The 27,149-nt window shown below is 35.5% G+C and overlaps 1 protein-coding gene across 2 annotated transcripts in view; it reads right to left on the bottom strand.

Annotated features, from left to right (window-relative positions):
• faf1 (Fas (TNFRSF6) associated factor 1) overlaps window positions 1–27,149 on the bottom strand; it is a 98,854-nt gene that overhangs the window by 56,499 nt on the left and 15,206 nt on the right. The window contains exons 4-8 of one of the 2 annotated variants that reach the window (XM_073819145.1): window positions 21,403–21,704; window positions 20,136–20,227; window positions 19,140–19,231; window positions 11,046–11,154; window positions 452–538 (exon numbers count right to left, since the gene is read on the bottom strand). In XM_073819145.1, coding sequence (XP_073675246.1) covers window positions 452–538; window positions 11,046–11,154; window positions 19,140–19,231; window positions 20,136–20,227; window positions 21,403–21,704 — 682 coding nt within the window. The remainder of the gene's footprint in view (window positions 1–451; window positions 539–11,045; window positions 11,155–19,139; window positions 19,232–20,135; window positions 20,228–21,402; window positions 21,705–27,149) is intronic. The other variant, XM_073819146.1, reaches the window with a different exon arrangement.

Below are 27,149 nucleotides of genomic sequence, written 5' to 3'. Positions count from 1 at the left end.
CGTCTCCATCTTTCAAATGCATCTCCTATACCAATCCTTGTTTTATTTCGGACTTTGTCACGACGTGTTTCGGTTTCAAAACGAGGTCTTTTTCGTTTCGTAACGTTATACAAGTTTAATCCGACACGTTAGAATAGCCGCAGCTGTAACAGAGCTGGCAACCCGTCTCACGAAACTCTACTGACTTCGTGATTGGTAGAAAGCTGGAGGGTGGCGCCTCAGACCAAAACACAAAATGACAACAATAACATCAGTTGTGGGCTGCAACTCTCACTTTTAAATGACAATATCCTGGCCAGACCACTGTTGTCAGTGATATAAGTATTTGAAATGAACATGATTTCTTAATGTCTAGTGACATTTCAGGGCCATTTTATGATTAACTGACATAAATTTCTTACATACGGTTCCTTTAAATAAAAATAAAACTTGAGAGGGGAAAAAAACATACCGAGTCATCTGAGGCAGAGGCAGGCCAGCCGTCCCACTGTTGATGCCGCACTGGGATGTTTGTCAGGTCTGAAATGTTCCTTTTCACCTGAGATATAAACAGACAAAAATATCAGATAACAGGTACAAGAATACAACAACCTGCAAACACATTCAAGTTTATTTCACAAACACTTCTTTAGACACTATCAGAACACAAGGTGAACCTGCTATTATCACTAAGATATAAGTGACTAGAGCCCTGCACGGGCCTTAAATCTAAGCCCTAGCCCGGCCCTGGCCCGAGACGCACAGGCTGTAGCCCGGCCCGTGTCCGACAGCTTATCAAAAATTTTGGCCCGAGTCCGACCCGAAGCCCGTCTTTTTTTCCGCCAAACAGCTTATACTGTTACAGCCATTAAAATAGACCAGATTCGTATTTAATAGAAAGTTTATGTTTTTTCGTTTTGTTTTTTTTATCAGAACAATTTAGAGAAATGTTTGGAGTTTTTTGTTTGTTTGTTTGTTTTTTAAATGTAAGTTTTTTAAGTGACATCGATATCCAAGCGGTATGTGGTCCACAGTGAGTTTACTCAATTTAACCTATATATCAAATCAACACTTGACTAGTCTACAATGCAATTCACAGATATAATACAAACATAAATATATCACAATGTTAGATTTAAAGTTTATTATCACCATCTCAGAACAAAGGCATTTCGAACAGGGCAGGCAGCTCTGCTGCGCAAAACCGGAACATACAAAGTCGCAGTGGTAAAGTAAACGAATATTGAACAAATATATAAAGAATAAAATTAAGTATGTTTGAAATGTAACAGTCCTGCTCATAAAATATAATTAAATAAAATAACAGGAGAGTTTCAAACATAGTGTGCAATATTTGTTCCGACCACAGCTAATAATTGTCAGCATTAAAAGAGTATTGCTGCTTTATCCAGTGCAAAGTTTGTAATGAAAATAATACGTTTTCGTCAGTTATTTTACCTACAGATCACATTATTTCTGATTTGAGTGATCCATCTCTATCAAGCTAAACATGTTTAACATATGATTTCCTGCTTAATATGCAGTTATATTACGGACCATTGGCATGAATTGTACTCATGATGGAGCGGTGGTGGAGCGCTCTTGAAGAGAGTGAAAACCATGACGCTCCGACTTTTTAAAAAATCCGCTCCTTCCTCCATTCAAAATCACACCGCTCCACTCCGCGCTCCGCTCATACTCTGCTATGCGCGAGACATCACTGGCGCTTCCGGGGACGCACGCATTAAATCTCATTCAACTTTTTTTTTTTTTAAAGTTTTTTTTCTAAAGCAGGCCCGAAGCCCGATATGTGTGCAAGTTATGACGTGAAAATTGGCCCGAAGCCCGGCCCTAGGGGCAAAAAAAAGTCGGGCCCCGACGGGCTCGGGCTCAAATGCAGGGCTCTATAAGTGACTGTGATGGAAGGGAGAAAAGGCAAGTGGTGGAAAAGAGCTCTGTGTTCTCAAAATTCCACAGATGCCTGTGCTAATGCCTAATGCCAACAGCCTTCACTCGAAAAATGGACAGTATTTCCCTTCTGCTATTCACCCCTGTGTAACTGCACTTAATAACATTGCGTGCATTTAAACAGTTGATGTTGGCCCCCGCTCCTACGCCGCTGTTGGATTAAAGCCCAACGCCAGGCTGATGTTCGGAGGACGGGGGTGATCAAAGCAGGTATCGTCCAGAGCTGGATGGGCTGCAGATTCTAGTGCATTATCCCCAGAGAATGCGCTACCCCGTGGCGCTAGATACAGAGGCAGAGAAAACTAGCCATTGTGGCGGAAAGCCCTCATAGCGTATGGCCAAATCCCACCGCCAGCGCACTGAGTGGACATGTATCCTCTGCCAGACTGAGGACTCGTGCCCACGGAGGCAGAAACGATGGCTGCAAGATGCTTGTGAAAACAAAGGACATGAAGCAGGGTTGAAAGAGATTTAAGGGTTAAGAATTCATTAACAGATACAATCTTGACATTTCTGTTGACTAAAATATAACCACTAACAATATGGTATGATATACTTACGAATTAAATAATACAGGGGCTTTTAAGCAGTGGGTTGTGATCCAAAATATGTCTTTAAGAGAAAGGGAAAAACTATGCCAATGCAAAATGTATTGAATAGAAATACACAAATGTATTAAATTAAAAATATTTGATTTTATATATTTTTATATTTTTTCAAGAGTTTAGAAACTTATGATTAACACGCCTACTCAGCTGAATAAAAAAAGCTTAGGATAGAACAATATTTGGCTGAGATACAACTATTTGAAAATCTGAAATCTGAGGGTGCAAAAAAATATAAATATTGAGAAAATCACTTTTTTTTTTTACGATAGAAAATTTACAAAATATCTTCATGGAACATGATTAATATCCTACTGATTTTTGGCATAAAAGAAAAATGTATCATTTTGACTCACACAAATGTTTTGTTGGCTATTGCTACAAATATACTTGTGCTACTTAAGACTGGTTTTGAGGTCGCATGTTTTATTTACGACTGAAAATGTTTATTTTCAGTGAGCTTCCCAACCATTTTGGTCAGGCAAAAACTCAATAAAGGGAAACAAATTCAGATATTGACAACATCACCTCGGCTGGCTAAAGTCGGAGACTTCATCATGACACATACACTCACTCACTCTCAAACATTCACAAGCCCACACACTGGGTTGTGCGTTTTTCTTATTGAAGCGAGCAAGGGTCAGCTGGGTTGGCCAATGTTATTACAGAGTGTAATATCTGTGTTTGACCAGAGGGCTACAGGGATTTGACCGTCCAGGCCTGACCGGCAGGCTGCCGTAAACACCGGCTCTTGGCTGTAATGAACCGTTTAGGGTCAAATGGCACCACAGCTCAAGAGAAAGTAGAAAGTAACGCCATCGCCAAGGGCCAGACAGAAGCATTTAGCTGCTATAACAAATCGGCCCTCTGCGCGAATCTGATATTTCCCTGCTTTCCTTCATTGGGTCTTTTTTATGAGCACTGCCCTACTGTCAATATACCTATACCACTCGGTACTTCAGCCAGACTTCATCCCGTCTTGACAAACATCCAAAGAGAAGCTATTCACTGTTATTTGACTTCAAAACAGATTTAGCTATATTGGAAGGAAGAGATTTGGAGAATAAGAAAAGAAAATGGCAAATAAAAGCAAACTACAAACCTGTCAGTGAATAAAGGTGGTATGAAAGTTAATTTATCAGAGGTGGCTGCTGGTTGGGTGAGGGGCTCTTTCTGCAACTACTGCGAATTATAATTGACTTAAAAGGAGAAAGCCCCATACTGCTGCAATATTCACAAACACAAGTGTCATTACCTATTCATAAGCTACGAATTCCTCCTCTTAGCAGTCAGGGGTCTGCAAATTAAAGCCAACATTACCCAACTAAATGAGAAAAAAAAATATACACGGAAAGGATAAACAAACAAATCCACCGAATAACAAGTTTATTTACCACTGATTTCCGAGAGAAAGTAAAGAGAGTTTGAAGATGTTCGGTACCGGCTGACATTTGTTCTGTCTTGCCCAAACCGCTGCCCGTAAGGAACAATGAGGTTTGATTAAACAACGAAGGAAAAGACTCAGTCCTATTAAACCCAGTTCCGCTGACATTTCATTTTAAATGTCACAATAGAGTTTTTAGCATCAGGGAACAGACTTCCACTGTGAAAAGGAGGAGGAAAAAAAGCTGAAAATGTTGACATTATATCAGAAAATGCGGGAAGATCTTACGGATAAAGACATTTCAGCTGCCGGGATTATATTCTTAAGGACTGCATGTAACAGCGCCTTTTCATTTAAAAAGGTTTTCTCTCATTCATATATTCTCCAGTGTGGTTGTCATATAAAGATAAATATTATAGATCATCCTCAGAACAAACATTTCCATGGTGTCAAAATAACATCCTGCTTAGAAGATGGACTGCACAAAATGTACAAAGATAAAGAATAGCATTTGAGATACAAAGAAACTGAAAAGCATCTGTGTATTGCTGAATTTGAAGATTAATCTAATGTTATATGTATATCAGTTAAACAACTAAAAAAAGATCTTAGTAAATTCTCAGTCTAACTGTCTAAAAAATGTATGTGACTTAGACGTCAATAAACACGTACGCTCTCTGAGACGACCGTGCACGCACACACACGCACGCACATTAATGATCCAATCTTTCTAAATGCCAAGTACTGGTAATCCTTGGCTGGAGAGAAATCAAAGAGAAGAAAAGGTTGCCGTTAAACAGTCACAAGCTCTTCAGCACCAGATGCCTTTCATTCACACTCTTTTACTCTCCATCCTTCTTTTCTTCCTCTGCGTTCATCTCTCCAGCTGCGGAGAGAAACGCTGTGGGGCCGGAAAAAATCCCTGGGACGAGTCGTCTGGTCACGGACGGCAGAGCCCTATCGGACGGCCCTATTCTCCCCGCCACTTTCCTGACAAACATTTGCTCTGAGGCTTAAGCGTAGCCCCGAACTCGGGTTTGGGAATGCCAATCAGAGGAGGAGAGAAGGGCCCGGGGCCGAATAGTGGAAGGGTACGTTCCCTGGGAGCCTGGAGGCTGAGCGAGAGCCTTTGGCAAAGACAAACAACGGGACAGCACTGAGGGACTCTCTTCTCTCTCTCTCTTTTGCTGCTCCTATTGATATGCACATGCAGAAAAGCATCGGCTGGTCTTCAGCAAAGACAAAAGAAGAGCAGAAAAAGAAAGGCTGGAGAGGAGTCCTCTCCATATGTGGCTGCGAGTGGGTGAATGGGGAAAAGAAGCGAGAGGGGAGATTGTGAGAGCTCTCTGTTGCTGTTTTGTTGCATTTTCACACAGGCCTTCAGTTTTAGGGCCACAACTGTAAAACAAAAACTTTCCTCACTTGTTAGTAACTTTTTCTCAACGAGACGAGACGTGGATCCCGCTGAGCTTTTCTTTTCTGTTCACGTGTTTATTTTCTGGCATTTTCAGACACAAAAGCGAGCGCTTGGACATGTTAGATAAAAATGTTCCCCATCCCAAAAGGGGGAAAACCTTCCTGTGGAGCCAAAGTAACTAATGAACTCTCCAGCTTACTAAACCAACGTGAGACGTGAAACCAATAAGGTGTTCTCTTACAAAAACAAAGTTTGTATCGCACGCAATTTGTTTCTCCTTAGAAAACAAATCTTCTCCCTCTCCCCCTCGTTCTCAATCTTAGGAAGAAAGAAACAGAATGCCTGAGGATCAGGCCAGTCGGGGCCGCAGCGGCCCGTTTGATTCAGCTTTGTCCAGTCACTCGCTCCCCTACCAAGCCAACAGCTTCGCTTCCTGCTTCTCTTTTCTCTTCCCCGCGGGCTCTACTCTCCAGTTGTTGTAATCCCGGCAGAAACACTTAAGGTTCACAGTAGGTGCTCATCAAAACCATCTGCTGAGGGAAAGAGAGCGCTCACCCATCTCACTTTAATCTCTTCAATTAGCACCATTACAAACCTGTCAAGTAGTCTGATTACTGTAATGGTGACCAGCGCCATCAAGGCGGCAGTTTCGCCGGGAAAGGGATTCTGGGATTGCGTGGACAAAGCTGAGGTGGGGAAAATCAGTTCTTTAGTTAAAAAAAAAAAGAAAGAATTCTGGCGTAAAAAGTATGTAGAATATGAAAAGTATGAAAAAGTTCACCCAAAAAATTTTCATTTGAAAGGTTTTTCTTTAAGGAAGGAAGTTCTGATCCAATAGTTTGCTCACAAAATTCCTTGTGCTTCTCACAATCGACGTTTACAATAAAACAATTTCAAAATGAACCAAAATGCATCAAGCTTATCACACTGCCAAAAAATAAAAAATAAAATAAATAAATCTTATGAAGTGTTGCTTTCCAAGTAAATTAATCTTTTAATAATTATTTTTTTTAAATTACAGAAAAACAAGAAATTCTTGTTAAGAATAAACATTATCCCTCAGTATTTCTCATGTAGTGTATTCAAGCAAACTGACTTTGTTGCAAAGATTTTTATATTAAAATAATACAAAATCTTGATAAGACTAAAGATAATTTCCAAGAAAACAAATCATAATATGTTAAATATTGCTGCATTTCAAGTAAAATGTGACTCTGGAACAAAGGTCAATATTGAAATTGAGATTCATAAATCAACTGAAAATAAGATTTCCATTGATGTTTGGACCATATTTGGCCAAAATACAACAATTTAAAAATCTGGAATCTGAGGGTGAAAAAAAAAAAACGAATATTGAGAAAATCGCCTTTCAAATGTATCCAGATGAAGTTCTTAGCAATGCATATTACTAATGAAAAATGATGTTTTGATATATTTACGGTAGGAATATTTTCATGGAACATTATCTTTACTTAAAATTTGAATGATTTTTGATATTTTTTTTATTTACGACCCATACAATGTATTTTATCATTTTAACAGCTAATGCTGCAAATATACCCATGCTACTTAAGACTGGTTTTGTGGTGCAGGCTCACAAATGATCTGTTTTCATAGATTTTAAGATATTTTAACTGGAAAATAAGAAAGTCTTGCTAAAAATAAAGTGAATTTTCCAGATAAGTCTTAATATCTTAAAAATATCTTAAATATTGCTGCTTCAAGTAAATTAAACTTCATTTTTAGATATCATTTTTATTTTTAATAGTACTTTTTTCCTTTAAGGAGGAAAGTTCTGACCCAATAGGTTCTCACAAAATTCCTCGTGAGTTGATATTTATAAATAAACTGGATTTTAAAAACGGACGCTTTGGTGCATCAAGCTTATAACACTGCCAAAAAAGAAAAACAAGTCTTAATATCTTAAGTCCTTCTCAAGTAAATCAATCTTGTTTCAAAGATTTGTAAAAAAATTTAACTGAAAAACAAAAATTTCTTGTTAATAATATAGTTTTTCCCTAAGTAAAATATGTCTTAATATCTTATGCAGTGTTTGTACTCAAGTAAACTGATCTTGTTTCAAGAATTAAAAAAAAAAAACTTAAGTTTTCTAAAAATCCTTGAAACGAGATCATAAGACAAAATCTTTTTAAGAATAATGGTAATTTAACTGGGAACTGAGAAATCTTTAAAAATAAAGATAATTTTCCAGAAAACAAGTCCTAATATCTTATCTAATGCTGCTTCCCAAGTAAACTGATCTTCTTTGAAGTATTTTCATATATTTTAAATAAGACAAAACCATGTTAAGAAGAGCAATGCAGATTTTAAGTAAGAATCTGCACAACTTAAACAAGTTAACTCAAGTTAAAAAAAAAGAACATCACAGATGTCTGTTTCTTCAAAACAGCACTGCACAGGCCCAACATGACTCCCCCAGCACTGAGGGAGGGGTTCAAGTGGCGCTGTCAGTCCACAGGGAGCTTGTTACACTTGACGTGGTGCGTGCTACCTGCTGTGAATAATTAATGGAGCCATTTCCAGAAAGCTGTGTGTAGGTTACTGGGGCAGGCCGAGGAGAATGCGAGGGACTCGGGGAGGGGTCGGTGTGTGTACAGAATGGAGCGTTTGGGTTTTGTGTCCCACACAAACCAACCTTAAATACAACACAGTGTAGTTAAAAGGAGAGTGATGAAAAGAATGGCATCGCACAGGTCTGATGGGAGAGGGAAAGGAGCTGATGAGCCACAGGGGGGTTTGTGCTGCTCTATACTGAGCTCTGGTTATTGCAGACACTGTGATAAGCAGAAAAACGCACAGTAGACAAGAGTCTTCAGAATATTAAACCCACCTGCTACACTTTAAAAAACGCTGGGTTAAAAACAAGCCAGCGCTGGGTCAAATATGAACAACCTTCTGGGTAGTTTTATTTAACTCAACTATTGTTTAAAAATTACTATATGGCCATCTTGAAATGAACCCAAAATAAGTTGCAAATTAAAAATCAGACACATAATTACTAGAGGCATCAGCAATAATTAAAAGGTTAATTTATTGAACATTAATAAACGCTAATTTACAACCTATTTTGGGTTAATTTAAGCAAGAAATATAGTAATTTTCAAGCAACAGTTGGGTTAAATAAAACTACCCAGAAGGCTAGGTTAAACATTTAATCTAAGTGCTCGTTCAAAACAATCCAATTGCTGGGTTTTTACAGTGTACAAAATACAATATTTTTAAAACGAGGAAATAAGCAAACCTCCCAGTGCCTCAAAATTGAAAGATTTCAGCTTCACAGAACAGGAGAGAGTGGAAAAGTTGCTGTACTAACTTTTACTTAAGTTGTACAATAGCCAAAGGAAAATAAGAGTTAATGAGAGAAAAAAAGTTTAAAATTTGCATATTTTAGAATGTCTGCTATCACTGGAAACAACATCCCAAATAAAAATCTGTATCAAATCAAAAGAAACAATAAAGCGAAAAAAGTGATGATTTACGTTTAAAAATAAAAAATGATCAGAAATGTGAAAATACTGCTAAACACACTACTCATGTTCCAAAGTCTTATTTTGCTGTATGCTACATAAAAGGTTTAATATTCAGAATATTAAAAGTTTACAAAATACACATTTTCAGAAAGAGAAAATAGGCGAACATCCTACTTCCTCAAGATTTGAGAGTGGGAAAGTATCTATACTAATTTTTATTTTTATTTTAGTTTTAGTTTTTCAATAGCCAATGAAAAAATTAGAGTTAAGTTCAAATTAAAGTACATTTCAGAATGTCTGCTATCATTGGAAACAATATCCCAAATAAAACTATGCATCACGTCATGAGGTAAAATAAAAGGGAAATAGGTGATGATTTACATTCAAAAGTAAAAAAAAAAAAAAAACATAAATGTGAAAATACAGTACTAAATACACTGCTCATATCCAAAGTCTTATTTTGCAGTACACTAAATAAAAAGTTCAATATTCAGAATACTAGAACGTTGAACAACATGTACAAAATATACAAAATTTTATTTCAAAATTCCATACTTTTCCAGACTCAAATTCCAAACCTGTTGGTAGATTTTCAGACCATATTTAACATAAATGTTTCATAGAGCATTATTTTCAGCTTAATATTTGGTATATAGTACAGTCGTCTGTAAATATTTATACATATATTTTCTATTTTTTTTTTTATTAATTTTCTCAAACTGACAACATACAGAGCCCCTAAAATAAATAAATAAATAAGCAAGTAAATAAAAATACAGACTTTTACATGCACACAAGAACATTTTTGTGCCCTTGAGAAACTACATGCCCATGGGAATTTTTTGCATGCTTATGCATTACAATTTTTAGTTTTATATTACTTATTTCTTTTGTGCATCACTGCCATCTTACGATGCATAAAACTAGAACCTTGATGCACATGAATAAACAGAAATCTTTACACTTTCTCAAAATTGTCTTTTCTTATGGTAGTACTTCAAGGTATAATGTTCAATTTAACACATCATCTGCGGTGGCAGAGAAACCATGACACGAAATGGGCTAATGGCATAAAATAAGTTCAAGGGTATATCAAAAAAAGAGCTTTACTGTTAAAAAAAAAAAAAAAAGGTGTGTAAAATTTGGCTTTCATTAGGGCAGTATGCCATATTTTAATGTCTTACATCTCCCTAACACATAGTCTGTGGCGACCAAGAAAACACACCGCAAAATGGGCTGATGGCACACTAGGTGGCTCAGTGTGCATTTTCCTATATTCTTAATTGTTTCTTGTGCGCACATAAAAGTCTATATATTTTTTACTTTTGCAATGGTCCTTGAGGCCATTTAATACGATGCTAAGAAAAAAGTGAGATGAATCCCAAAATGCTTAAACCTGCATTTTGCATAATGAAAAAGTGCATCTTGATTTAATTTAGTCATTATTTGACAATCACTAAAGAATCACTAAACAGCTGCAGTGAAACCTCACTTTTTTATTTATTTTAATGCGCTGATAGCCTTGTGGGCAGCGCGCCGACATACATCTCTCCCACTTCGCTGCCTGTCAATTCTGATCTGTCCTATCAAAATAAAGGCAAAAATGCCAAAAATAAATAAAAAACATTTTTTTTTTCATTAAATTCTTAATTTTCTATTATAAAAAAAAACGAAATGGTGGCAAAAGTTTGGAAACAAATATTTTTCCATTCTCTGCTTTCTTTTTCTCATACTTTTTTAGACATGGAAAATACTTCATGCTTTTCCATACTTTTTCAAACCCCATAGGAACCCTAAAATTTGCTTGAAATTCACCCTGAAATGCAAAACATTGTGAATTTCTTAAATCACAGGAAACTGTATATGAAGGGCCCTTTCTAAACGTATTGGTCACATGACAAATGATGCATAGTTTCAGCCAAAACACAGACATTTTAAGGCAATCCTGAAGTCATCCACGGGCATTCTAGAAAGGAATAACTTTGACTAGGAGATAATTAGCTTTGGCTCAATATTGGCCTTAATCATTGGTACCAACACTTCCACAATGAGGACTATTATTTTAGCATGTAATAATTAAATTGACGCCCCACCTAAAAATCAGAGCAGTTTCAGAGAACACGGTGGAGAGACAGAAAGACAGCAGGTGTAGACAGACAGAAAGAGGGGCTAGGTGACAGACAGGTGTGCGGTTGTCTCACCTCCTGGATGGTTTTGCTGGCAGGGAAGTTGAGGCTGTAATCTCTCTGTGCTTCACGGTGGCTAATGACGAGCAGGTAGTTCTGATTCGACACCCCTTGCTGGGCACTGCTAAATGGCAGGAAGGGCAGAAGGGGGAAAAAAGAGAGAGAAAGGAGCATTAGAGTTCAGCGGTGGACGAGTTAGGGCTCGTTTATGTTTCCCCAGGGTCTCTGGGTTCCGACAAGCCTGTGCCACCCCACTGCTCTGCTTGGGTAGCGGGAGGCCAGGGCAGAGCCAAGGGCCACAGCATGGGCGCACACCAGCACCAAGGCCATCTGGAGGTATCGATTGGGGCTAAGAGGTGTAAACGTCACACAAAAGGACAAGAGGGCTTGTGCCGCTCGCCCGCTCCGCCGTCACACTGACCTCAGAGCGGGTTTGAGATTCATGGGAGCCGTGGTGCTGAGCTGTAGGAGAGAAGGCCTCATCTGATGACAAACGATGGGGGTTAAGTAGCGCTTTGAGCAAATGCTCCGTCTGTGTGTGTGAATATGAATCAACAGCTTAGAGGCGAGCCTGCCGGCTAATCAGGGTTCGAATGAAAGCAGTCAGGAAGAGGAGAGTCTGGGAATTAATATGTAACGCACACATTAATTATGCAACCAGCGCCTTAATCTGAGGAGCTTTGGACAAGCTTATGTTAACAGAGGACCAAATTTACTGTAATGGCAGCTTATTTACATTGACTAAAACTGCGAAATCAATATGTAAATGTAATGTTTGTTGTAGCTAGCGATGAAGATTGAAACGGTGGCCTAGGAGAGGAGGATGCATATGCGATGCTGTGGAGAGTGGAAAAACACAGAGTCATGAATACAGGTTGTAAAAGGGGGGGTTTAATTGGGGTATCACGACTCTTACCAAATAAGAACCATTTGGAGATTTGGATTTCACATTCTGATACAATATATTTGCATTGACTAATGCTAATAACTACATTTAAGGTTTGGGTAAAAAAATATTGATTTAAAGATTTACAACAATCTGAAACGTAACCCTGGACCACAAAACCAGTCTTACATAGCGTGGGTATATTTGTAGCAATAGCCAACAATACATTGAATGGGTCAAAATTATCCAAAAATCTTTAGGATATTAAGTCAAGATCATGTTTCTTGAAGATATGTTGTAAATTTCCTATTGTAAATATATCACAGCTTAATTTATGATTAGTAATATCCATCACTAAGGACTTCATTTGGGCAACTTTAAAGGTGACTTTCTCTATATTTTTTATTTTTTTGCACCCTCAGATTCTAGATTTTACACTAATGGAAAGCTTATTTATTCAGCTTTAGCTTCAAATTACTGGTTTTGTGGTCCAGGGTTACAAATTGATTTTTGAAATCCTAAGACTGATCTTGTTTGAAATATTGCTATCAGTGTTTGTTATCTGCGATATACTACTAGCTATATAAAAACAAGACATTCAGTACTGTCCACATAATGTACTTCACATCGAAGCAAAATACACACTCTAGCTGCACTATTTCTAACTTAAGTAATATTCAATCGAAAGAGAATCAGAATTGTGAACTTGTGGATCACAAATGAATTGAAAAGAGAAATCAGTTTTAAAAGTAGCTGCAAGGAAAAGTGTAAAATTATACTACAAAGTGTTCAAATTATTATAAATATTCTAAAATGTCAAAACACAAAAGCTCATAGGGATTAATACAAAACGATATATGTGACCCTGGACCACAAACCAGTCAAAAGGGTCAATTTTTGTAAACTGAGATTTATACATCAAGCTTTCCATTGATGTATGGTTTGTTAGGATAGGACAATATTTGGCAGAGATACAACTATTTGAAAATCAGGAATCTGAGAGTGCAAAAAAATTCTAAATATTAAGAAAATCACCTTTAAAGTTGTCCAAATTAAATTCTTAGCAATGCGTAATACTAATCAAAAATTAGGTTTTGATATATTTATGGTAGGAAATGTACAAAATATCTTCAAGGAACATGATTTTTACTTAATATTCTAGTGATCTTTGGCATAAAAAAATTGATAATTTTGACCCATACAATGCATTTTTGGCTACAAATATGCCTGTGGTACTTAAGACTGCTTTTGTGGTCCAGGGTGACATATTTTATATAGTCGACATTGTAATGTTTATTATTATTGTAATTATAGCATTATTATGCTTAGCATTTTTGTGGAAACTGGTCAATTTAATTTTAGGATTCCTTGAATATGAAGTAGAAAAGCATTTAGTAAAATACAAATCTTAACATTATAAATGCCTTTGCTGTCATTTTCAATCCATTTAATGAGCCCTCAACTAAATAAAAGTCTAAAAATAATTTCCTTTCAAAACAGCAACAACAAAAAAAACATCTTACTGACCCCAAATTTTTGAACGGTGTGTTTGTGTCTATGTATATGTATCTAAAAAAAAGCATAATGCTTTTTTATATTAAAAAATATATTAATTTATTCTAAACTCTTGGGTTTGTCCCACTTCAGATGGTGTTATGAAACTGTGGGCTAAAAAGTAAACTGCAAAGTAGAACTTTTCTCTCTAAGGAGTTCAAACTATGTGAAATTTCCTCTCGCGACAGATCTACAGCATAAGGTTCATCTGTAGGAGCTTAACCAGGTTCAGCCCTCTGCGGTCCCAACAGCACCTGGAGCTGACCCCCCCTAAATTCACCCTAAAAGCTTCTCCACACCATCGGAGGCACTGGAAATAGAATGTCACTGGCTGCTATAGACAAAAAATAAACCACTGTGTAAATGAAGAGCAGATTGGTTTCATTCAGAGATAAGTCTGCCGTCTCAGAATCCTGCAAGACTGAGACTTTATTAAAGTCCTACCGCCTCATTCCTCATATATGCACGTATATATACACACACAGTACTCGCAGTACTCTAATTTCTAATACACACACTCCTAAAGGTGACCTGTACCATCACCCAAAAAACACAAACCTGTCCTTCTTTCTTTTAAAATTGTATTTTTACATCCGCCGCTCACTCAAAATGTTTTTGTTCTGCACCGCCTGTTTTGATTTGACAAGTCTAAGTACTAATTGCTGTAGTTTAAACTGTTTTTCCTTCCTGCCAAAACCAGCAGATTCCTCGGGCCCCCAAGTCTCACAGGAGATCAGATGCAGAAAATGAGATAAATACCAAATGCGCACTGACTGATTTGCTCATTTGTATTTGAAATAGCAGAAGTTCAAATTAAAATAACCTTAAACACACACATCTCCTGGAAGCAACAGAAATAGATGATTCGTTTTAAATTATTCATAAAGTTCCATTATTTATGCGGGAGATTAGGGGTTTGGATACCTCCACGAGAGGGAGAGCGAGCGAGATGAGCTTGGCTCATCACTGGATTTCTGTAACTACCTTGGATGGAGTGTCTGTCTTGAAAGCTCCAAAGCCTGTGCCGTATTTGCATTCAAAACAGAGGGAAGAAAATGAGGCAGGCGGCGCAGTGTGAAGACGGGTTTGATTAATATGTTTGGATATGGTGTGCTGAGGTATGCTTTGCGGTAATTGCCTACAGTGGCTTTTATTTGTTGAGTACTGTCCCATTGTTCGCAGCCTGCATCCTGAGACCCCACGCTTGAATTTTAACTGAAAACAAGCTGATATTTTTTAAAAGAGTCTCGTGCTCACCAAGGCCGCATTTCTTTAATCAAAAATACAGTAAAAAATGTATATTGTGAAATATTATTACAATTAACATATATGCATTCCTGTAATGGAAAAGCTGAATTTTCATCAGCCATGATCCTTCAGAAATCATTCTAATATGCAGAGTTGCTTAAGAAACATTCAAATTTTTATCAATGTTAAAAACACTTGGAAAAGGTGGGGGGGGGGGGGGGGTTTATGGAAAATGTTCAAAAGAAGAGCATTTATTTGAAATTAAATCATTTGTAACATTATAAATGTCTTTACTTTCACTTTTGATCAATTTAATGGGTTCTTGTGGAATAAAAGTATTCATTTCTTTAAAAAAAAAAAAACTATTTTTCTATTCTTTTTTTTTTTTTCAAATTAGAACCAAAACAATCAGTCTTGTAAATGACGACTGGGTTATTCCTGTTTTGCAGTACCATGTAAACTTTGTAAAATGTAAAAAAAAAAAAATCATAATAGTAATTTAATAAATTATTTCTATTAAGGGATATATTTTGCTATTCAAATATGTATCAAATATGTATTATTTAAACAATGAAAAATAAGCAAATGAGAGCTTAGAACGTTATTTTACATTATCACGTAGTTATTTTTTATTATTACCTACATTGTAAATTGAATGAATGAATTAATTAATTCACATGAATCAATAAGATTTTAAGTTTCATTTTTCTTTCTCCCAGGCAATCCTTACCAAATCCTTGCTGTATTTATGCTGTAAAAATAAATAAATAAAAATTTGCCAATAAAGTACTTTTTACAAAAATTACATTTTTCATAATCACTGCTTTGTTTGCTTTTTGTCATTTTGTGATTACAAAAAGCCAACTAATATGAATTCCATCTGTAAAAATGTCATTAAATATTTCATCCAATAAACTAACGACATACATGACAGGGACAAGAAAAAGTACCGCATAGCAAAAGTGACCCAGTTATCATTTCACACAGTTTCTTTCTATTAATTTGCTAAATCACACAGAAACACTGACATTCTGCTCGAGCCAGGTTTAAAATAAGTGTAAGTAAAGATGCCTGTGCAGATGAGAAAACAGCATCTGAACTGCCCCTGAGAGATACAGCCAGAGAAGAGCAATACAGCAGGAGTGAAGTCTGCTGAGGAACACTTCACTCTCTCTCCATCTCTCTGTGACAGTTATTTATAAAGGCAGTTAACAGCTTCTCTGCTCACCCTCCTGGAAGCCCTCTTCTCACTGCACCAGGAGAGGACAATCACGGGCAACAATGGGGTCGCACCTAACTAACACCGGCCCTCTCTTTTTCTCCCCTATTTTGACTCCTCTAAAATAGTTTCTGGGAAATAATTAGAGCCTGCCACTGATGATGAGCTCTAGTAGGTGCTGGATATTAGATATTGTGCCATTTAGAGACAGAGGTGACAAGGTCTCAGTGGCACGTCACCTGCCCGATAGGGAAAAATGAGACGAGCGAGAGCAGCTGTCAGGATTGCGTTAATATATGTGATCTCGACGGATCCATTAAACCCGTGAACAAGAATGAGGTCCACAATAGCATGCCGTACGTCACAGTGATGTGTGTTTTTGTTGCAATCTTCAAAATCAGAACATAAAAAAATACACACACACAAAATGCTTCCGGACCAAATGAAACGTAGGCGTCTGAAAAGGTGCCAAATAACCAGAGGGGAAAAAATTAAGTGCTGATGTGCTTTGGAGGGTACTGTTATCACAATGTTAGTTTACAGCCCATTTAGTACTTTTCTCAGAATGTTTTCGCACTCTAGAGTACAGTGTCCACACAAGCTGACAGAGATGCCAGTTTATACCCAGTCGCTTGACGGCATCGCCACCACCTCCCGCCGGGGCTTACAGCAGTGCTAATCAACACATAATTACACACACAAACACATGCACATCAATATAACACACACATGCAGCCCTTTCTAATTGGAGTTACTTTCATTTATTACTTTGAATCGCACTGCTCTGACCACAATGTCAACGTCTTGCTTATTTAAATAAAGGATGACGGGCTATAATCAACCTTTTTTTTTGCTTTATCTCTTTTTGAAAGTGATGTATATTGAGTCACAGCATCTCGAAATTCACATATGCGTTACTAAATTCCTAAACTTTTTATAAGATTCGATATATACACTAACATTCAAAAGTTTCGGGTCTTTCAGATTTTTTCAAAAAAGGCTCTTAATTTGGTCAAAAATACAGTCAAATCTGTAATATTATGAATTATCTATTTTAATACATGTTAAAGTGCAATTTATTACTTTGAATACAAAGTAAAAAAAAAAAATCAGCAGCAATTACTCTAGTCTTCAGTGTCACATGATTATTTAGAAATCATTCTAATATTCTGATTTGGTGTTTTAAAAAACATTTCTTATTATCCATATTGAGAACAGACGGTTGCTTAATATTTTTCTGGAAGCCGAAGCTTTTTCAGGATTTTTTGATGAATAGAATGTTCAAAAACAGCGTTTCTTTGAAATAGAAATCTTGACTTTGATTTTTATATATTCAATGCTTCCTTGCTGAGCAAGAAAATGCTAAAGAAGAAATCACTTTGGTTGATTAAAATGCTTTACAATCAAAACGCTCAGCTACTGTTATCGTCTAAAATGCGGTCTTGCAACGCCACCTAGTGGTGAGTGTGGGACTTCTCTTAAACACAAGGGATCAAGGTTTGTCTGGTTCACGCGGTCCAGTCAGCCCCTGCTGGTAGATGTGTTAACTACAAAATTCTGTTGCAAAACAGCATCTTCTCTATTGACAGACATTCATATGTTGCTATATATTATTACACATTATATTACACGCATTGAAGAAATCCTGATAAACACTTTCTATAAATTATAGACATATTTGTCTAAATCCTAGGAACGTCATGCCATCAGTCTCATTTATCATTACTGAGAACACAAAATTTAATGTAAAATACCTATATGTGACCCTGGACCACAAAACCAGTCATAAGGTTAAATTTTACAAAACTGAGATATATACATCATATGAAAGCTCAATAAATAAGCTTTCTATTGATGTATAGTTTGTTAGGATAGGACAATATTTGGCCGAGATACATCTATTTGAAAATCTGGAATCTAAGGGTGCAAAAAAATCTAAATACTGAGAAAATCACCTTTAAAGTTCTCCAAATTAAGTTATTAACAATGCATATTACTAATTAAAAATTACATTTTTGATAAGTTTACAGTATGAATTTTACAAAAAAACGTAATGTAACATGATCTTTACTTAATTTCCTAATGATTTTTTACATAAAAGAAAAATCAATAATTTTGACCCATACAGTGTATTTTTGGCTATTGCTATAAATATACCCCAGCGACTTAAGACTGGTTTTGTGGTCCAGGGTCACATATTTTTTAAATGTCTATATGACTGTGTGATAAACCAGAATTTTGAGAGTATTAAAAAACAACTTCAGGCTTTCACACTGAGGACAACTGAGGGACTGATATTAAACTCCAGAAGGAAAAACTATGCTTTAAGAGCCAGGGGAGTAAACTTTTAAACAGAATGAAGAGGTGTACATTTTTCTTATTTTGGCTAAATATCATATTTTTTTTTCCATTTAGTATTGCCCTTCAGAAGCTACAGAATATAATAACATGTTTCCCAGAGGACAGAATAAGTTAAATTTACCCTGATCTTCAAATTTAAAAAGGTTTTCATCCCCGGTTAATGCATTGTGTTTCCTTCTGGAGCATCAGTGAAAGTTTAAACCTTCTGTAATAGTTGCATATGAGTCATAAGTTGTCCTCAGTGTGAAAAGATAGATCTCAAAATCATAGTCATTGTTGGAAAGGGTTCAAATACAGAGAAATGCTAAGAAAACCAAAGGATTTGTGAGACCCAAAGGATTTTTCTGAAGATCAGCAGGCAGTTTAACTGTTCAGGACAAACAAGGGACTCATGAACAACTATCACTAAACAAAAAAACAGCTGTGGATCATTCACGTAACAACACTGTATTAAGAATCAAGTGTATGTAATCATTTGAACGGGGTCTTTTTTAAAAATTCAACTATTTTCTTATGTGAACTATATGTAAATGTCTGTTAGGTGAAATATCTTATTCAGGTTAGTACTAAATAAAAAAAAACAACATTTTGTTTGATCCTTTTTTTGGTAAAATAAATTACATTTTGCAGATTCTGCTAGGTGTATGTAAACATTTAACCTCAACTGTATATAAAGTGATGCGCCACTCACACATACACACTTACATAATTAGCAACTACAGGAATAGATGTCCAACCTCTCAGTTAGATGCTCTAATATCAGGTCTGTTAATTTTGGATACTCTAGAAAATGCATGTACATTAATTGTTTTTAGCATTTTTATAACACAGTTAAACATACCTGCTCTGGCTGGTGCTGGCTGAAGGGGCAATATCAGGGGTGAGAACATACAAACTGTTGTTCTTGGGCAGATGTAAACTCCGCAGAACAGTCTAAGAGAAGAAAACCACCAATGAGGTCATAAACGCTTTGAAGTTGCCATTTTACAAGTATAACATACTACACAGAGAAATTTAATGAAAAAAAGAAACAACAACAACAACAAAAAACACTAAAATAAATTCACCAATAATAAAATTGACATTTTTAGATCCCCATCCCTGAACAAGGCAGTTGCAATGTATTTGCAACTGCTATTTAAATAATTTTAAACATATCTAAAGTTTTACATTTAAAATAAAATAAAATAATGCACCATTAAATGGCTAGTTCACCCAAAAATGAAAACTGAAATTAATTACTCACCCTCATGTCGTTGCAAACCTGCAAGATCTTCATTCGTCTTGGAAACACAAATTATGATATTTTTTGGAAAGTCGAGAGCTTTCTGCATAGACAGCAATGCAACTGACACGTTCAAGTCCTAAAAAGGTAAAAATGACATTAAATAGTACATGTGACATCAGTGATTTAACCCTAATTTTAAAAAGCTTGTGTGCAAAGAAAACAAAAATAGACTGACACAGAAGAGAAGAAATTGTTGAATAAAGTTGTTGTTTTTTTTGCGCACAAAAATATTCTCATCTCTTCATAAAATTACGGTTAAACCACTGATGTCACATTGACTATTTTAACAATGTCTTTACTACCTTTCTTGGTCTTGCATGTTTCAGTTGTGTAGCTGTCCATCTAGAGTCAGAAAGCTCTGATTTCATCAAAAATATCTTAACTTGTGTTAAGAAGAACAAATGTCTTACAGGTTTGGAAAAACATGAAATGAGTAAATAAAGACAGAATTTAGATTTTGTGGGTGAACTATCCCTTTAATGCATTAAGAAAATCCGTGCACCAATAATCTTAATATCAGCAGCATGTGTTATATAGTGTCATTCTTACACTGTCAGATACTTCTCCGCTTTTCCAGCCTTTTAACTGCATTTTAGAGACAGGCACCTGTAGCTCAGTCTCTAAAATAGTTTTAATATCACCTGCAGAGAGAAAGAAATAAGAATAGGTTATTAAATAGTAATGGCAGTTTAGTGGTTTAGTTACCACTAGAGGTCAGTATTTATCTAGTCTAGTTTTAGTAAAGTACTACTTATCTTTAGCCAGTTTAAGAGCCAATCTGCTAAATTTCTTTTGCTTGCACAAAAACAAAATCATAAATACATAAAACCCTTTCATTTGTCAAACTTTCTAGTATATGTGTACTGCAGACAAGCATTCACCAGAAAAAGTTTAGCATATTCCTTCATTTTTCCACCACACATAAAACTAGGTTAGCTAATTATCTATCCTAGCTACTGGTTTGTGAATACAGTGATCTATTTTGCATTTATACTGACATGCATTAGAAAAGCTTCAGACAGAAACTTGATGAAACTATGATTGCATCAAAGACTTTTCACCCTCAAAACAACCTCTGCAGATCACATATCCACAACACATTTCACATTTACAATAAGTGTATGGTAAAATGACCCAAACAAAAGCAACATAATACATTGTAATAAATTGTATTAATGAATAAAAATCATTAATATGAATACCACACGAACACATTCATATATAATAATAAAAATAAAATAAAATACATGTATTTGAAGGATATAAAAACTGTTTAACACACCAATAAGTCGACTATTATTCCAATACCAAAAAGGCAATTGTATTTGTGTGGGTTGTGTTGAGTGCCAGCCCTGCAGAGCTCTTCCTGTTGACTTTGCCCGTGACACAAGATTCAACTTTCATTCACAGAAATACAGTCGCATCAACTGTGTGTGGTTCAGTTTGTGTCTTACCTAGAATCAAAGCTCAGTACATCTACATCTACATCTACATCTACCAAGAAAATGCTCCAATCATTTCTGAGAAAACGCTTTAAAACAAGTTTATTATTGTAGATGGCATGTTAATTATTGCCTATTTGACAAAAGCCCAATCTAAGTGTAGAAAATTGTGGGTAACAATTGTGGGCTACATGCTCAGTATAACGTGTACTTCTAGGAAATTACTGTTGGTGCTAACCGTGCGCTACCTTTGCAAGAGCAGCACTGACATGCAGACTCTTTTTTTGGATGTGTGCCAGTAAACTGTCTAAAGCCAAAAGATTGAATGATTAACCAATCTAGTGTTAATGTCTGAAAACATTCTGCATGCTTACTGACTGTGCTGGCATCCTCCAGCACCACCTCTATGGAGCGCTGTCTGTACTCCACATGGAAGTTGAGCATCCGTGACTGCCTTTCCACGATGTGCCGAGAGGGCTGGACAGGGCAGAAGGCTGGGCTGGATGAGGATGGGGGTGAGGAAGATGATGATGCAGATGCAGATCCAGATGCAGATGCTGAGGCTGAGGCTGAGGCTGAGGCTGAAGAAGGCGGGGCCGAGGGCGTAGGTGCTGTGGCTTCTGATTGGCTTTGGGGTCCAAAGGGGCCGGTCTGAGATGCTTCACTGGAGAAATTACTATACAGGACAGAGGAAAATGTGGATTAGCTCAAATAGAGTTAAAATTGCTATAAGAAGCATATCTCTATCATTACTAAAATCTTTTATATTCTATTAAAATATTATATATACACACATGAACAATACTGTTCAATGGTTTGGGGTCAGTAATTGCTTTTAATACTTTTATTCTGTACTTTGATTTTTTAATTGATTTATGATACTACAGAAGTTTTATAATTCATGTAGATGCTACTCTTTTGTATTAACTATCAAAGAATCCTGAAAAAATGTATCACTGTTTCCACAAAAATATTAAGCAGCATTGGTTATTATGATATATTTTTTTAATATATATTTTTCTAATTAAAAAAATACACTTCCAGTCAAAAGTTTTTGAACGGTTAGATTTTTCATGTTTTATTGTGCTCACCAAGCCTGCAATTATTTGATCCGAAAACAGCAAAAGCAGTAATATTGTGAAATATTTTCACTATTTAAAATAACTACTTTCTATTTGAATATATTTTAAACTGTAATTTATTCCTGTGATCAAAGCTAAATTTTAAGCATCATTACTTCAGCTTTTTTCAAAAATCATTCTAATATGCAGAGTTGCTATTTAAGAAACATTTCTCATTTTTATCAATATTGAAAAAACTTGGAAAAAGTGATTCTTTGATGGAAAAAAAGTTTCATTTATTTGAAATGAAATCATTTATAACATTAGAAATGTCTTTACTGTCACTTTTGATCAATTTAATGTGTTCTTGCTGAATAAAAGTATTCTTTTTTTTTTTTAATAAATAAAATAAAAATATTGCTGACCCCAAACTCTGCAAGGTTTTTTCCCCAGTTAGAACCAAAACAATCAGTCTTGTAAATGGCGACTGGGTTATTCCTGTTTTGCAGTACCATTTGAACTTTGTAAAATGTTAAAAAAAAAAAAAAAAAAATCATAATAATTTAGGAAATTATTTCTATAAAGGGATATCCTATTTAAACTCAATTTTTTTTGTTATTTAAACAATGAAAAATAAGTGAATGAGAACTTAAAACTTTATTTTACTTTATTGCACAGTAATTTTGTTTTTATTATTACCAGTACTTATAAATAAAAACACCAAACAAAATAACTGAATTAATTAATGAGTTAATTAATAATTAATTTTTCTTTCTCCCTGGCATTTATGCCATTTTATTTATGCTGTAAAAAAAAAAAAAAATCCTACCAATAAAATATTTTTTACTTTATTAGACCAGCATTTGTGCTTTTTTTACTAGATGAACATTTGTGGTTAAAAATATTTTTTTTAGAAAATTACCAATCATTTCACCTTTTTTCAGGATTCTTTGGTGAATAGGAAGATCCAAAGATCAGCATTTATCTGAAATAAAAAGCTTTTGTAACATTTTACACTATACCATTCAAAAGCTTGGATTCGGAATAATTTTGTTTTCTTTTTGGGAAGAAATTATAGAAATTAATAATACTTTTATTAATTTAAGCAAGGATGCTTTAAATTGATCAAAAGTGATGATAAAGGCAGACAAATGCTATTCTTCTGAACATTCTATTCACCTAAGAAACCTGCCAAAAATTTTCAACATAATCATAATAATAATAATAAATGTTTTTTAGCAGCAAATCAGAATATTAGATTTATTTCTGAAGGATCATATGACTAAAGTAATGATGCTAAACATTCAGCTTTGAAATCACAGGAATAAATTACATTTAAAAAAATATTTAAAAAGAAAGCAGTATTTTAAATAGTAAAAATATCAAAATTGTACTGTTTTTGCTATACTTTGGATTTTTTTTTTTTTTTTTTTTTTTTGAAAAATTGAGGCTTGGTGAGTAGAAAAGACTCATTTAAAAAAAAATCTTACTATTGAAAAACTTTTGACTGGTAGTGCATATATAAAAATATATTTTATAAATCTTTTTTATAAATTTATTTATTTTTAAATCTGACCATATACTGTATATGTTATAAGAATAGAACATATACATTATTACTGACTGTCTGGATGGAGCGTCCTAGGTTTAAAACCCTAAAATCATGAAAAACTACCCATGTAATGCATTATATGAGGAACAGAATCTCCTGCCTTTCTGTATTTGCTTTATGATCCATTGTGAACACTGGGTCTCCTGACATTTTTATGTTCTCTTTATCTAACCACTGTAAGCGGAAACTGATTTCAACATCCAATTATTAAACGTTGTTGATGAGTTTAGAAAAGGGGACTTGGAATAGAGAGAAACAGATAAAGTGAGGGAGCGAAAAGAGAGAGAGCGGGGAAAAAAGCTTGCACCTCCTTACACCACTCTGCATGATCCACAATGGCGGCAGTGCTGAAAACCAAACAGTATCAGACTCAATGTAAACAGGCTTTACTGGTATAATAATATGGGCAGGGCCCAACAGACGCTCGATTGTCCGACCCAGAGAAAATCACCCTTTTTTTGCTCTGCTGAGGACACAAAACGGCTTTTTCTGGCACTTGCTCTCACTCCCTCTCTCTCTCTCGTACTCTCTCAGCGGCTGATGGCTGAATTCCCCCGTGCCCCCGTGTTCCCCTGTGGCAGTAAATAATGTCTTTTCTCTGAGCGCTGGCGGGACAAAGGCTCCTCTCTTCTCCTCCAGGGTCAGCACATATCGCTGTAAGAGCAGGAGCGGGGGGCCAGCCACAGCACACAATGCCTGACTTTATACCACCTTATTACAATACCAAAAGGTTAAAGACGTTAGGCTCCGGGGGCATTCAGAAACTCGTTAGACACAAAAAGGAAAACCCAAACATTGGATAAATTAAAGAAATGTCCAGAAAAAAAAGAAAAACACAGGCACTGCTGCAGCCTCAGTGACATCTATAGGTCAAAATAGTCACATAATTCAAAGTTTATAATTGGACAACCAGACATGATGGAATAGCATGATGTATAAAATCTGAGTAGCTTAGTATGAGGAACCAAAATCTAATTGAAATGTCAAGTCAAATTTATTTGTATAGCGGTTTTCACAATACACAGTGTTTCAAAGCATCTTAACAGAAAATCATAATGTTAATGTTTTTAATATCTTTATGCCTTCTTGTTGTGTTTAGCAGATTACAGCTGGGCTATAATATATATACACTGCAATTAAGCAGTTGAGGTAGGGCTGGGCGATATGGCAAAAAAAATTATCACGATAATTTTTTTCATATCAGTCGATATCGATAATTATCATGATAAATGTCAAATCTTTATATCTATCAATTTTAAAGGCAGATTTTTACTCCTGAATGAAAGAAAAACCAGACAGTTAATTATTATTTATGGTTTATTGTCAGAACATGACAAATACGTTCCAAATAATGATCAATTGAGGTAGAATACAGATTAGAATATTAATAGTAAAATCAACATCAATAGAATACAATATTATTAATATTAATAGAATATATTAGGGATGCACCGGTTGACCGGCCATAAATCGAAACCGGCCGGTTTTTGCATCTAACGCGCGATCGGCAACCGGCCGGTTTTCGTTTTTATCCCGGCCGGTTTTTTTCCGGAAGTGTGTACGCGGGCCGCGGCATTCGATTCATTCAGAAACATGTCACTTGTGAGGCGGTTTTTCGAAATCTGTGAGCAGGACGTGAAGATTGCAATCTGCAATGTCTGCAAAGGACAGCCGCTTTTCTGTGCTCGCTGAAGTTGCGCAAGCGTACCTGTCCTCGCCCTGCACAAGCGCAGACAGCGAACGTTTGTTCAGCTTAGCTTCTCACGTGACAGATGAAAAAAGAAACAGACTCACTTGTGTGACAAAGCTGAGATGCTTATTTTTGTAAAAAGCATTACTTTACTTTTGAAAAGCCAAAAATAAAAGTCTGTTCTGTTAAGAATGATTATTATTATTTTACATTAAAATGCCTGTTGGCTTGCTGTTTTACTTTACTAAAAGCATGTTTTACTTATTAAACTGTATTTACTTTCATATTTTTTATTTATTATGTAATTTCAGATGTCAGATGCTATTGATTCAATAGCCAAAGCCAGATTGGCCTGTTAAATACTAAATAAACATGTTGTTTATGTTGTTTACTTGCATAACTTCTTGTTTTTGAAAAAATCGGAAATCGGTATCGGAATCGGCCAGCTTGCTTGTAAAAAATCGGTATCGGAATCGGCCATGAAAAATCATGATCGGTGCATCCCTAGAATATATAAAACGTTTTTATAAAAAATAAGAACTGTAATATGATACAACACCTGTAACATGGCTCTGACTGTAAATGCAGAGTTAAAGTGATTTTTAAGTATATTTATCATTCAACAAAAATAAAAATAGACAAATCTTTTCAGCATGCCAATCCCTTTGTGCAGCTGATTTAACACATTTTGTAAAATGTTTTAGCTGTCTGACAATATAAATAAATAAATAAAAATGGCTCAGGGCTCTATGCTTACTTTTCTTGCTAGGAACACTTGTGCTCCTAACTTAAATTTAGGAGCACAGTCAAAATTTTAGGAGCACATTCTAAACAATAATCAAAACTCGAAAATTATCTCAAAAATTACGAGGTGATATCTGACTCCTCAAAGTGATTTACAGGGGAATTTAGTTTTTTTACCTTTGTTTTTATCTTTTCATAAGTTTAATGAGGCTCAGAGGTGACATGAGTGCAATCAAAATCATATATTCATGTTAAAATCAATGTTTTAAATATAAAATTTTGAATACAGAAATATTAAAGATTTAAATAACTGAACAGATCTGCAAGCAGGTGGCGTCAACACACTGATTTAATTACTAGGGCTGGGTAAAAAATATCGATTCTCCGATTTTAATCGATCTTCAGTTTAAGGCAACGATATCGATTCGGGAAATCCCCGACATGATGGAATAGCATGATGTATATCAATCCCCGACATGATGGAATAGCATGATGTATAAAATCTGAGTAGCTTAGTATGAGGAACCAAAATCTAATTGAAATGTCAAGTCAAATTTATTTGTATAGTGGTTTTCACAATACACAGTGTTTCAAAGCAGCTTAACAGAAAAGCTCTGTTAAGCTGCTTTGAAACATCGATTCGGAAATCCCCGAATCGATTCTTAATGCAGGTGCTTCACGTAAGAGGATATGAATATTCACCTCTCGTCCTGAAGGTGGCACTAGTGTTCCTGCTGAGAGAGTTTTGTCAACCGCTGGTGATCTAATCACAGCGCAAAGGAGCTGCCTTAGATCAGATCAGAACATGTTGATCAGCTGCTTTTTTTTGCAGAAAAATCTGGTGATCAAAAATTATTAGGCTGTAGTTAAGAACTGTTAGTTTTATGAACAGTTATAATGTTTTGTATACGCAGACAAGGGCTTTATGATGGGCCTGTTTTGAATGTTTTGAATTTAGAAAAATGTTTTATTTCTTAAACATGTTTGAAGTTCTTAATAGATTTTACTGTTGCA

This window comes from Garra rufa, chromosome 15, assembly GCF_049309525.1.
Source record: "Garra rufa chromosome 15, GarRuf1.0, whole genome shotgun sequence".
Classification (NCBI taxonomy): domain Eukaryota; kingdom Metazoa; phylum Chordata; class Actinopteri; order Cypriniformes; family Cyprinidae; genus Garra; species Garra rufa.
This window is presented reverse-complemented; position numbering and strand designations above follow the sequence as displayed.